Raw genomic sequence first — 14,470 nt, 5'->3', positions numbered from 1 at the left:
TCTATTAGCTGTGGGTGTTCTTTGACCCTATCTGGCTTTCCTAAGTTTATTTTCTTTATTTATAAAGGGGTCATTCTGATTTGCTCATTAGGAATGCTCTGCTGTTCGAATGAAGTTTACTAAAGTGCCTTGCACATTACAAATACTCAACAATAGATTTTTACCATTGATAATCTTTATAGATTATCTACTTTGTAGCTACTGTTGTTACTTTTATGTAGATTGTAACTTTTCACTCTTAACTCAGGTATTATTTTGAAGTTCATTGCGAGGGTCATTTGTGTTTTGACCATATTCACATCCTAACTCTTCTTTTTCTACCCGCCCAACTTTGTTTTTCTTTCTCCCTTTCCTTTCCCTTCCTTTCTTTCTTCCTCCTCACTTCCTTCCTTCTTTTATTATTTTTTCTTTCTTTAAGACCAATTTGTGTGGCTTAAATATTTTTAGATGTATGTTCTTCTACTTGGAGAGTGGTTAACTTACCAGGGAATACACTCTTAGAGAAAATTCTCTCTGTCTCTGTCTCTGTCTCTGTCTCTGTCTCTCTCTCTCTCTCTCTCTCTCTCTCTCTGTGTGTGTGTGTGTGTGTGTGTGTGTGTCCTCTCCCCTTACCCCTCTCTCCCAGGTGCTAACAATTACCAGTAGTTCCACAGTTTGGGTAGGATCGAGTACCCAACTCTTGTTTCCTTAATAAGATTTGGTCAGGTTTTGTCTTGCATGGGTTTTGTACATTGCATTACAACTACTTTGAGTTCATGTATGTAGCTGCCCTGCTGTGTGTACAAAACAGTTTCTTTCTAGTCATCCACTACCTTAGACTGTTAGACTCCTTCCATTTTCTCTTCCACAGTGGTTTCTGAGGTTTGGGAGGGGAGTTGCCATATATTCATATATACATACACATCTGTTTTTTCACTATAGGGCTGAGCAGTCTGCAGTCTCTTATTCTCTGTACCTTAGCTACTAGGTATTTGTGGACCATTGTCCACTGCAAGTAGAAGTTTCTCAGGTGATGCATGAGTGTAATAGTAAATCATTAGTTTAATACATTTAGCCACTTAGTAATAGTAGGTTCTCCCCTAGGGTTTGTGACCTATCTAACCACACAGGTTCTTAGCCTTACAATGGTACCCAGGTATGGGTTTCATTCTGTGGAGTGGGATTTACAGAAAGTAGTTGATTACTCCCATAATGTTTGTGCCACTGTTGCCCTAGAGGGCATGTTTTCCAGGCCAGCCATTGTTGTAGCTTGAAGGATTAAAATAGCTGGTTGTGATTAAGGATTACTTTTCTCTTCCAGTAGTTTGCTTAGCACCTTCCAGCACTATAAAAGACAGCATGAAGGGATGATATATCTAAGTTTGTAATAGTTTGAATCCTGTGACTCAATCATGTGGTGTCTTCAGTAATAGGATCTTATTCTTCACTTCTGGAGGGTAACCAAGAGCAGTGGTAATAGCCTAAAATGTTTGGGGGTCTATTGAATGTCAGGCCTATACTTCAAAGGAAGTAACTCATACCCCACTGGACTTTTTATTTGTTATTCTCTGGTGTCTAGTAGAGGCATTGTTGACCTGTTACTGTGTAATGTGTTTTAAAGAAGTCTTTGATATTATTTATCCATCTCCCTATTTCCTCTACTAAACACATCCTCCATTCCTTCACCCCAGTTTAACCCTTCCTGTTTCATTATTCCCTCTTAACTTTTTATACAAGTGTATTCTACTGCCTCCCTTAAAAGTCCCTTCTTGTGGTCTCTTAGTAATTCCTAGACTCTTGTGGGTATTCCAGATGAAGTACACATATTCTGAAGATTATACATTAACATCTATAAACAAGGGAAAATGTGATGTTTGTTCTTTCTGGGACTGGGTTACCTCATGCAGAATGCTTGTTTGCATCTCCATTCATTTACCTGTGACTTTAAAAAGTTGATTGATTTTTATTTTGATACATTGTTTAAAATGGGGGTGGGGTGGGTTTGGGCGTGGTGTCCCATGTTTGTGATCCCAGAATTTGGGAGGCTGAGGTAGGAGAGCCAATAATTTTAGGGTTACATATTTACACTTTTTTCTCAATACAAGATGGAGAACTATTAGAATGTATTAAATGAATGCATATTAAATATATATGTAGATTGTCCACTGAAATGCGTCCTGTATGACCCTCAGGGGGCTTTGACATCTTCACCTTCAGGACACCCCCAAAAAATGAAACAAAAAGAAAACAAACTAAAGCATCCCCAGACACTGTTGAGTGATGTATTGGAATGTCTCTCACTAAATGTACTGTCTTTGCATGTCTACAGGTACTTATACGGCTTTGAGGAGTACTGCAGGTCGGCTGATATCGACTTTCAGATGGCGTTGCCACAGAAAGTACTTAACAAGCCATGTAAAGATTGTGAAAATAAAGAAGTAAAAGTTAAGGAAGAAAGTGAAACAGAGATCAAAGAAGTAAATGTGGAAGACAGTAAGAACATAATACCAAAAGAGGAGACGCCTGCTGAGGATGAAAGTGAAAGAAAAGAAAATATCAAGCCCTCTCTGGTAACCTCATACTGTTAATTGTCATTTGTCATCTTGATATATTTTATACATCCTTTGTAAAGTTCCTCAAATTAATGTATTAGCTTTTTATGCATTATTCTTCTTCATTGTATCTTTTGTTAAGGGCATTTGTTAGTGTTTGATTAGATGAGGATTAAACCCAGAGTGCCAAACTCTTCTACTGAATTATATGCCCAGCTCTCAAATGTTAATTCAGAATAGTTATTATAGCAATTACTCAGATAGTTTTAGCACTTTTATATACTATGTTCTCTAAAATGCAAGAATATGCTGCCATTATCAATAGTAGTAGCTGTATCATATTGATTGGCACCTCCTGTTGCTGACAGCTATGATCATTGATTTAGGTTTAAGTTTTTACTGTTGTTGGTTTAGTTCTTCTGATCTTTCTCTAGGGAAGTAAAAAAAGCTTATTAGAATGTATACCTGCACAATCTGATGAAGAAAAAGAAGCTAACATTACAAAACTAGAAGAAAAGGAAAATGTGGAAGATAAAGACGGTGCGACGGCTAGGGCCGAGGAGGCCCTCAGCACAGAGGTAGATGCTGAAGAAGAGCAAGCACGATCTGGGTAAGACATTTGCTTTGGTTATGATACATTTTGGTTGGATACACTTGTCTTATTTGGTCTTGTGAATGTTTGAATCTAAATTGATTTGATTTATGAAGTACAGAATAATCATTTGCATTTGTTAAGAAAAGTTGATTCCTTCAGAGACACCATTAATGTGAATTGTTGAAAAGATCATATTTTTTGATCTATTCTTGCTCTCATCATGGAAATTTATAAATAATTTTCTTGCGGGAACAATACTATTTACTCTTCTAAGGTCTGTTTCGGACTGGGTAATACAAGTTATGAAGATGACACACGGACTGTGGTGGATGAGGGTGTCTGTATCTCAAGCAGAAACTGTCTGGCTCATTTTGGCTGTGTGTGATGAGCCACTTGATTTGGCTACTTGGGAATGTTGATTTAAATGGTCTATTGGTGGGTCCTTGACTTTGTAAGAATCTTTGGTTTCCATCTTTGAGACTTAAAATAAATAAGCATCTATGGTGCTAGTAAACTTTTAAATAAGTAAAACCAACTTTTTTCATTTTAGTATTTTAAAAATTTAGTATCTTAGTATTTTAAAAATTTAGCTCCATTATACAAAAGAGAAGGAAAAATGAACTAAATATGCCCAGGTAATATAGTATGGAATATCTTTTTCTATTCTGTGTGTGTACATATTTGAAATATACTTTACTGCTGTTAGAGATTATTCCAGGTTCGAAATTTAGTAAAGATTTAGATTTTTCCTGAAGGATGTTGATCCATTTAGCTTTATGAAATATAAAAAAACAATACAAAGGTATGGTTTGTCATACTCCTGGCAAGATGGAGCAGGACAGTACAAGGTTCAGATGCATATAGTACCAGTGTGTGCTCTCTGGCTACATGTTGTTTAGAGAATATTAGAGGTGTTCTACCAGAAATTTCCACCTCAGGAGAAAATTCATATGCAGCTTTCAGTTAAAAGTGTAAGTGCTGCAGTGTCTGGAGTGTTTTCTGCTGTTCACAGATACTTGCTAGTAACTTTGTCTTCTCTGTTCTAAGTAAGTGTCCCAATTGTTCCTTATAATAATAAATAGTGAGTAAATTAATATCTCAGTTGTATTAGTTCTCTATGTACTATAAGTATTTATGAGTACAGTTGTGGCCTTCACATTGATGATAAAAAGCCAGCCTTGGTTGTGTAAAGATTACTATATAGCTGAGGCATATAGAAAGCTAGCCTCTAGGTTTATATATGTATACTTGATATTATGCAGTGACAACATTTCTAAGAATGTATCCTGTAAGTAATGCATGTCTATTCATACCACAAACCAAAGTTTCCCTTTTGTGAGCACCCACTTTTAATATTTACATTATAATATACATGAAGAAAATGGCTATTAAAAGTGCGGTCATGTTGCTTAACCACAGGTATATTGTGAGAAACTTACTAGGCAATTTTATTGTTGTTGTATGCAGCATGAGAAAGTGTCCTTACACATAGTAAAGTGCCGATGGCCTCATTAGGCAGTATAATCTTGTTGGGGGGATGTCTTATTGTATGTATTGTGTCAACATGACTGTCATATGTATTTTCTTATATGTCTTGCTGTACCACTTAGAGTTTATCTGCCCTTTCTTTCTCTGGCCTTGCTGCCTCCTTCCCAGCACTGTTGCACTGACATGGCTGCCAGATGAGTAATGGGTAGGTTGCAGTCAAACTGCAGCCAGACAAAGATGATTAGTTCCTGGCAGATTGGATCAGGACAGTGCAAGGTATTAACATACTACTTATATTAGCACACTATTTAAAAATGATAAATTGTTAGTTTCTGAATTTTCTATTCAATATTTTTTTAACTGATAGTGATGATGGGTAAATTAAACTGAGGAAAGCAAAACTACAGATAAAGGCAGACCCTAATTAATTTCTTAGTTTAATCAGTATTTACAATCATAAAAATATAAAATTGAGATATGATGCCTTGGTTATGTTGATTTGTTTGTTTGTTTGGTTTTTGGTATATAAGCTTTTTCTGATAGACCACCACCAAAAATTTTCTATGTCCTAACTCCATAGTCTGGTTATAGGAGATTAAAATGGTTAATACTCGTAAGATGCCCTGCTTGATGCTTGCTCTTCAGTGAGTATTTGTTATACTGTGGCTTTTTTTTTTTTTTTTATGTTGTAAGTAGAGTAGTAATGCCAAACTAGAAAAATCTGGCATTTCTCTGTTGATTTGGGTGAAAATTTTATTTTGACATAGTTTGTTTTCCAAACATTATTGTTCTTCTGAAGATAGGTAACTTTAGGGCTGTCAGGCTTGCTCAGTGGGTAAAAGCATCTGCCCTGCAAGTCTGACTGCCTGAAGTGGAACCCCAGAAATCAATGAGAAGAGAACCAACTCGCCCAAACTGATTTCTGACTTACATACTCGCCCTATGGCTCATTTTGTTTGTACACGTATAAAATATACATTAACACAATGATCTTTAAAAGACAAATAACATATGTGTGTGTGCTTGTCTGTAACATATATGTGAGCTTAGTTTTTAATGAGTGTGTTGCTTATAATGGGTACTTTCAGAAAATTCCTTTCTGGGTGTTCTATGTCCATTGACTTTTGAATTTGCCAGTAGTGCCTTTGAGAAAACAGAGTAGTTTTCTTTGGCTAATTGCCAGTATCTATGATGTTTGCTTCTTTGAACTTCAGTGTGTAGTTTAATAAAATTTTGTTTAGTTTTGTGCCTGAGATTGATTTTAAGTGCAAATTTTTAAATTTATGATTGGTCTGTCTAATAATTTCCAGCGTTCTGTTTCCACATCCATTTATAGGACTATCTTTATGTCTGATAATAGTGGCATGTACCTAATGGGCTCAGTGTATTTTTTGATGTATGAGATGAGTATTTTCCCTGATAATTTTGGAGCGTTCTTTTCTTTGTACCATGCTTCCCATCACTCCCTTTCTCTCAGATGTCCACGATAAGTCCTAAACCATGAACAAGTCATGGTTTTTTCTAAGTGCTCTCCTAGCAGCTTCAGTGTATTATATAAATAGCATAAATGAATATAAATTCGTTTAATGTTCTTAACAGTTATAAAGCCATGTCTGATGATTTTGTACTTATCTTTGCTGATTAAAATACTTCATAATAGAAATGCTAATGTTTGTAATCTTCATTTCAGATTAAAGCTGTATTCATTTAGACATTAGATTTCTAAATACTGATTGACTTGACTGTATTCTATTTTTTTGCTTTGAGTTACTGAGAACAGGGACTTGCTATCTTGCCTTTGATCAAGAGATCCTCCTGCCTTAGCCTCCTGAGCTCTGGGATCACATGCTTGAGCCACCACTTCAGACAAAGTTAATAGATTTTTGAACTCATTTGTCATTCCATTTTATCTGTTAGGTTTTCTCATTACATATGTAATTATATATATAATTATATAATAAGAAATGATAACTGAGACATGTTATCAATAAAAAGATTTTTATGAAAGAATTTAAAGCTGAAATTAGTACTACAGGCCCTTTTCTATATCTGTTTTCTTATAGTTACACATTTTCAATGTGTATGAAGTGATAGATCCTCTGTGACAGAGACTTGTTGTCTGTGCACTCACATTGCAAAGCAGACAAACTGCCCAAATATAACACTGGATTTCATATTGAAATTTATTTTATATAAAACTAGTGATTAGAAAGATCAGAACTGGAGATTTTCTCCAACCTTTCCAGTACAGATTTATGGATAATGTAAGAAGAATATAAAAGCTGACTTGGTGATGACCTCTAGAGGCTGTGGCAGGAGGATCAGAGTTGAAGGCCAAGCTTGCCAACATAATGAGACTCTGTCTCAAAATTCCAAGAAAAAAAGATTTATAAGTGTCTATTTTTAGAATCTATGTGATAATGAGAACTGAGATGATGAAAATAGCTTAGTGTTTCTACTACAACAGTTTGTGTTTCTGTTTTCTGTATTTGGAGTTGGCCTCTAAATCTTACTACTTTTAAAAGAAGCTTTCATGGTGAAAGAATCTATGGCAGGGAAATTCAGTAAATGTGTGGGAAAGAGCAGAAATTGTGATATTTGCATAGATAGATGTAATATTTATGTAACCATAGTAGAAAATCCCTGTGAAAGTTAAAATTATACTTCATTTACTTCAACATTTGAGAATCTGTAAGTTTTAGTCAGAAAATTGTAATGAAGTAATTTCGTGTGTGTGTTCATAAGCTGAGCTGTAAAGCACTTCCATGATAAAACATGAGAGAGTGCTTAGTCAGTCAAACTAGTTTCCTATTTTTCAACACAACTTAGATTTCTTTGACTGGTGAAAATTAGTCATTCAGTCTGTCGATCAATCAATCAGTCAATCAATCAATCAATTAATCAATCTTAATCTCTCTCTGTCTCTCTGTCGGTTTTTTGAGCAGGGTCTTTCTATGTAGCCTCGACTGGCCTCTGATCTCACATTGGTCCTCCTGCCTCATCTCCCAAGGACTGGGATTACAGTGCAGGATTTTTTTCTTTTTTTAATGGACTTATTTTTGCTTCTTATTTTTCCTCTAAAACTATCTTTCTGACACTTATCGTCTCATACCGGTTTCAATTTTAAATATTAAATTGAAACTCAGAGCATTTTATACACATGGAACCTGCTGTTCTGGAACAATCACAGCCACAATTTTTATCGGTATATGTGGTTTGGAACTGAAACTCATGAAGTAACTTTTATTAACTCTGCAATTTTTTAAACCTTTCAAGAGATGAAACCAATAAAGAAGAAGATGAATATGATGAAGAAATAGAAGAGGAGGAGGAAGAAGACGAGGAAGAAGATGAGGATGAAGATGATGACGACAACAACGAAGAAGAGGAGTTTGAGTGCTATCCACCAGGCATGAAAGTCCAAGTGCGGTATGGACGAGGGAAAAATCAAAAAATGTATGAAGCTAGTATAAAAGATTCTGATGTCGAAGGTGGAGAGGTCCTTTACTTGGTGCATTACTGCGGATGGAATGTGAGGTAACTTGAGTTTCAGCTAGTGATTATTACAAACACTTCTAAAATAATTTTCTATTTAAAAACTTACATAACGAATTACAGACTTAATAGTACTCTAACCGAACACATTAACATTAAAAATATCAAGCCTTTAGCATGTAAATACCTCACTTAATGACACCCTACCACCCTATTCGTGTTTTCAGCACTTCACAGACATCTTTAGTATATTGTAAGTAGGTCTAGACAGTTAAGTTTAATACGTGCTTAATAGAGTATACACTAGAATGAAATAATAGAAAAACCTCACACTGGTAATGGGTTTTGCTTCTTGACTTCATCATATCAGTACCAGGCTGCCTGCTTTCTCTACTTAAATCCCCACATTCTTCTTTGTGGTCTTCCTAAGCCATCCCACCATCTTTTATAGGCAATGATTTCAAAGTAGGAATTTCTTAAGAAGCATACTGATTTTTTAAAAGACCTTATCAGCAGCTACATTACTACCTTTTCAGAAATTGCAGGGCCTTACTTGTGTCTTTGAAACCATAGCTGGAAACAGCAGCAAGTGTGCTAAGAGAGAGTGCATCTACCTACGGCTCCTGAGTTCAGGCAGTGAAGGACAGAAAGCAGAGGTCTAGATATAGCTGTGGTCAGTGACTAAAGATTTTTATCATGCATAATTTTGGGGGAGTTTAATCTGAATAGACTATTTCAGTTTTATCCAAATTTGAGAAATCAGTTTTGAAGGCAGACCGTTTAGTTGTCTTTTTTTTTTTTTTTTTTTTTTTGGTTTTTCGAGACAGGGTTTCTCTGTGTAGCCCTGGCTATCCTGGAACTAACTCTGTAGACCAGGCTGGCCTCGAACTCAGAAATCCACCTGCCTCTGCCTCCCAAGTGCTGGGATTAAAGGCGTGCGCCACCACTGCCCGGCCATTTAGTTGTCTTTTAACAGTAACTTCATTAACTTTGGAATGTTTATTGTTACATATGAAATTATATGTATGAAATCTAGTTGGCGTTTGAGAAATTAGGTTCAGTTGTTTCTACTGGTGGTTTTATCAAGGGAGTCCTTGTATTTTTCAGGAAAAGTACAGTTGTCAGGCTTTATAGTTAAATTTATTTTTGGAGAAGAGGTGGGCTTATGGTCAAGTACCCACTGAGTACTGTGAGTCCTTCAGTTCAATCCCAGCTGTCACCTCTACACAGTACTTAATGTTTGGGAGAAATTCTCAAATTGTCATATCTTAGTAGCATACCTTTTGTTCTGTTATAACAGCAGTAAGCTATGTAAGTGTGACCTAATCTGATTGCCTTTCTAATTTGAGGAAAGTATAATTTTATACTTTCATATATAAAAGTATATATATGACTTTTAAAATGCTAGGAAGAATACGGCAACTTAGGAAGGAGTTCAGAGAATCAATTTCTGGTCAACAAGGTAGTAAAGATACGGATTTCAAAATGTTTTCTTACCAGTGCTTTGAAGTGTAGTCGTTCTGAAGCACACACTTTGTCAGATGGTACATGGCACCCTGCTTATAGTCTGTCCTTACAGCTACAGTTAGCTTTTCTGTCTTTATTGTATAGCAGTTCTCTCATTGACAGGTTAGCTGATAGTAGAAACCTCAGATTTTTCTGTGGGAATATTTTATTCAGTGTTTTCATCTTGCTGAATAAAGGTGTTAAAGTGGTCTTGTTCCTCTGTCAGGTGCATGCAAACCTAAGTGTAGATTATGGAGCCTGAAGGCTAAGCTACCCTAGCTTCAGGACCACCACAGGAGAGGCTTGCTGTCTCTTATTCTTCATTTCTAGTTACTTTGATGATTTCCACACAGAAGCAGTTTTTCGTCTTGGCTTATATCAAGTGCTTGAAATTTCATGACCGATGACTAGGATTTTGTCCAGATTTTACAACATTCAGGTCAATTATTTTTACTAATTGGCTTCCTATGCAAAAAAGCTTAGGAGATAAAATATGAAGGAATTTATTTCACACTTTAAATGCAACTTTTTATAAAACCAGTAAAACCATCATATTTTCTGATTTTTAAGAAGAGATTGACTAAAGAAAAGCATAGTTTTGTTAGTGTTTGGGCTGCAGAAGGTAGAAAGAATATTCAGTATTTCAGTTTTGAAATTGACAGAAAGAAAGGAAGATTTTAAGTTGAGGCATTCAGATTTGTGATGATCCAGGAAAGGAAGTGAGACCTGATCCAGCAAGTCATGCTTATATTGTTAAGACATGCCGTCTGTTCTGACTTCAAGCAGTTCTGTGCTAAGAACTTTACAAAGAAGAACCTAACAGTCTCGATGAAGACCTCTGGGGTGGATCTGCATACTTCTGCAGCATAGAGGACAGGACTGTGCTTCAGCACATTAACAATTAATCTTCTGTTAGTGAGCATGACCATGTCCCTACTGTTCTCTGCAGTAATTATGGAAGAGTGCCTTAGTGATAAACCAGCACAAACTATTGTTATTGTCGATGTTTCTTCATGTCTGAAAGTAATACGTGGACTACAACAAATCACCATCAGCTCTTCAGTTCATTGATGTGACTTTAGGGCTCTCCAGTGTTATTATGTACATTACCATTTAAGGAAATGTTGACATGAAGCTTTACTCATGGAGCTTCATGAAAACAGCTTTAGTGGCATTCACACTGGTTCACAATAAGGATGCTTTAGCATATTGTGTATGGAGCTATTTATGTGTGTATTTTATCTGTCTTTCTGTAAGAAAAATTTTTCTTTAAGGAAATAAGATCTTAGTTTTAAAAAGTTTTATTGTTGATTTCTGTTTTTTTTTCTGAGATTCATATAACTATTGTTCATATCCTAGTTTACAGTATAAAACATTTTAATGAAGATTATATTTATATAAGTGTTAATATTGGAGAGAGTTCTTTGCCACAACAAGAAAGAATAAAAAAGTATTTTATTTAAATTTACTTCAAGTAAGTTTGGAGCTCTTGAACCCAAACCACAAATGATATAATATCTGTAGTGAATTTTTTTGATATAGTGATCTTAAGGTACTGCTAAATGATAGAGAATCAGCATGCATGGGATGCTTGGAGTGGCTTAAATCATTGTATGAATAAATAACTAGAAAAATAAAGACAAATAAAAGTAATGGCTTAAAATAATTTAAAATTATAGTGCTTTTGAAAATATGGCTTTGTAAAATTTTAAGAATTATATTCCCATAGGTGGGCTGTAGCTTGGAGTTACAGGGACCTGTGAGTTGGCCAACATGTGTGTCAAGAACTGAGCTTGGATCATCTAGAGGGAGTAGTATGCACTCTTAACCACTGAGCCATCTCTGTAGCATCATTGACTTGTGATATATTATATATGAACCTTAAGTTAGCCCTTATTCCTTTTTTTATTCCTTTTTTCTGTTCACTCTCTTATTTTCTTAGCAGACTATTTTACATTGTTTCTAGGTACTGCTCCCCTCATCCTCACTTTCAACTGGTAACTTTGATTTTTAATCTGATTGGGAAACAAGAAAAGTTACTAACTTATACTAATTTTTTGCTTTTATCTACAATCAAGCTGTATATTTGTCACCTCTGGTCACAAGTTAATATCATGCTCATGTCTAGTTGTTGTCTTGTAAAAGACACAGGCCTGTTTTCTTGATCTGTTCACGTTAACCCCACAGTTGTAGATTTGCACTTACTATTTCTGTCTCAAAGAAAGTCCTGCCTTGAGCCTGCCTGGTCCCACTGTGCCGTCTCTGTGCATGTCCTGTTTTCTCACTTATGGGTGAGCCCACTCAGACAGCTCCATATCCCATACTTTTAGAATAGTACTTACCAGGATCACTAGTGTGGCACCCTGTCTTTAAGCAGTAATGTCACACCCAGCTGCTTACTGCTATGGCACTCTTCACTTGGATTCTGGCTGCAGCAACTGCATCTGCTTTTTACTTTCCTTCCCTTAATTATCTTGTGCTTTATTTCTTATTTTTATTTGGGAATTTTCTTTTCTTTTTTTTTTTTTTTTAATTTTGTCTTCTGCAGTTTGTTACTTTATGTTGCTGTTTTTCTAACTAATCATAATAACACGATTCATGTAATGAAGTTTTCTGAGCTAAGGAATATAACTTCTCTTCAGAACACTGAGTTAGTCTCCTTGTCAACAACTGAGAGACAGATTAAGTTTCATTGGGAATCCTCATTTCTTAGGACTTTCTTATTTTTCTTTTGTTCTTTTAAAATTACTGAACTGTTACTTTTCAGCTTAGTTTTCCTGTTATTTTTCTAGACTAGTCTACCCTTGTTTTGTTGTGCTTCAGTGTATTCCATTCAGTGGAATTAGTGTACTGAAGAAACCGTACAAAATCAATTGTGTTCATGCATTGAGATTATTGTAATAATGATAAAAAAGCAAATACTCTGGAAAACCGTTCATTGTTCTCTAGTGTAATAGTTAAAGGCCCATAAAATGTACTTCATATGATAATGTTTGTAAACAAATAACTTGTAAACTTGTTTTAGAAGAGATTGACTTTTGAAACCACCACAGGGTAGGAGTACAAGTGAAGATCCGCATCCCTTCATGAAGAAGATTAACAGTCCATCACGGTTATACTGCAGAGCCTTGAGTTTTATTGTATTGTCAGCTCAGACTGTTGACTAAACCTGGGTCTATCTCATTGAGTAGTTTTATAGGTTGGCAGATGTTTCAGAAACATCCACTTGGGCATGTTCCATGTGATAATTTACAAACTAATAATACATCTTTTTGTTGTTCTTTAAATGTATACAAGTACAATTTTCTAAACTTAATCAGTTATTTGAAAAACTCAATTTTGGGGATGTTTTTAAAACTTACATTGTGCAATTAATGCCACAGTTCTTAACCATTTGCAGTGACCTGAGCTTGGTTCATACTTATCCGGGATGTTTTCTCGACGTTACATGTTACCTCGGCCTATAGACAGACACTAATTAGACTCCTTAGGAAATGCTATTGTTAGAATGACTGTTTTGTTGAGCTTCTTATGACAAAATTTAAATACAAGAATGCTGTGATTCATGTTTTTATTCTTCTGCTGTTATGTTTTTGAGGGGGTGGTGGTGAAGATAAGGTCTTATAGGCTGGCCTTGAACTTCCTGTGTAGGTGAGGGTGACCTTATTTATCCTCCTAACTTCATCTCCTAAGTGCTGGTCTTAGAGATGTGTGCCACAATGCTTGGCTATGTACCTATTCTTTTCCTTTTCCTTTTCCTTTTCTTTTTGTTTCCTACCCCTGCCCCCTCTTGCTCAGTGGCAGGGGAGGGGAGGTCTGTTTTGTTTTGTTTAGTTTGGTTTTGCGAGACAGTTATTTTCCCTGTAGCCTTGGCTATCCTGGAAGATAGACCAGAGACAGACCAGAGATCTGCCTGCTTTTGCCTACTGAGTGCTGGGTTTAAAAGCATGCGCCACCACTGCCAGACTGCTACTCTTAATTTTGATGAATAGCATTCATGTCATTTTATGAATTTAATAGTAAGAGAAACTTGTAGCTTTCTCTGGTTGAGAGCAAGTACTCAGTGGTCTCTGAATGGTTTCTTTTAGCTATATGTCAGTATTTTGAATAAAATATGTTGTCAGTAATTTTTAAAAAATTACTGAGTACCATTTTAGAGTTTTGGTATTTAATTTAATAGCTGATTATTTGGAGTTTTTCTTTTTAATAACCTTTACACTTATTTCAGATAGTTTTAAAGAATTGTGTCAACTTGGTTTTCCTCTGAAAGCTTGTTTTTGCTTTGTTTGCTTTGCTTTGCTTTAAGACAGGGTCCCACTCTGTATCACTGGCTGGCCTGGAATTCACTTGTATACCAGGCTGGCCTTAAACTCACAGAGATCTTGTCTATCTTTGCCTCCTAAGTGCTGGAACTACAGGCGTGTACCACCATGTCCAGCTGTTCTGACAGTATTGTTAAAACACCTGTTTCTGCGTCTAATTTTTTTTTTTTTCAATAAAGGTATGGCTGAGTATATATTACTATGTGCATACAGTATTTTTTGAAAGCTGGGTTTCAGAAGATATGTCGAAGTGGGCATCATAACCATTTTATAGACTAACATTCTACTGCTTTATTATTACCAAATCATTTGCCAACACAGCCAAACTAAAAGTCATAAAGATTTTCAGAACTTGTAGTTTTCTCTGGTGAGAGCAAATAGTCAGCAGTCTCTGAATGGTTTCCTTTTGCTGTGTGTCAGTATATATCAAAAAGGTCACATCCGACATGGCTTCTTCTTTCAAAAGGTTTGTATCATTACTTTGCAATTACTGTTTTGCATTGTCTTCTAGGTTAAATTGTAAGCTCCTTGCG

At 35.7% G+C, this 14,470-nt stretch overlaps 1 protein-coding gene across 4 annotated transcripts in view; it reads left to right on the top strand.

Moving 5' to 3' along the window:
• Positions 1–14,470, top strand: part of Arid4b (AT-rich interaction domain 4B) — a 123,946-nt gene that overhangs the window by 85,605 nt on the left and 23,871 nt on the right. For 2 of the 4 annotated variants that reach the window (XR_013112232.1, XM_034509970.2), the window contains exons 15-17: positions 2,309–2,549; positions 2,966–3,141; positions 7,891–8,151. Coding sequence is in view for 3 of the 4 variants with exons in the window: in XM_034509970.2 (XP_034365861.1) it covers positions 2,309–2,549; positions 2,966–3,141; positions 7,891–8,151 (678 nt within the window). In the remaining variant the exon portion in view is untranslated. The remainder of the gene's footprint in view (positions 1–2,308; positions 2,550–2,965; positions 3,142–7,890; positions 8,152–14,470) is intronic. The other 2 variants (XM_034509971.2, XM_034509972.2) reach the window with 2 other exon arrangements.

The sequence above is a fragment of the Arvicanthis niloticus genome, chromosome 8 (assembly GCF_011762505.2).
Source record: "Arvicanthis niloticus isolate mArvNil1 chromosome 8, mArvNil1.pat.X, whole genome shotgun sequence".
Taxonomy (NCBI): domain Eukaryota; kingdom Metazoa; phylum Chordata; class Mammalia; order Rodentia; family Muridae; genus Arvicanthis; species Arvicanthis niloticus.
The sequence above is the reverse complement of the archived record's forward strand: the minus strand, read 5'-3'. Positions and strand labels throughout refer to the sequence as shown.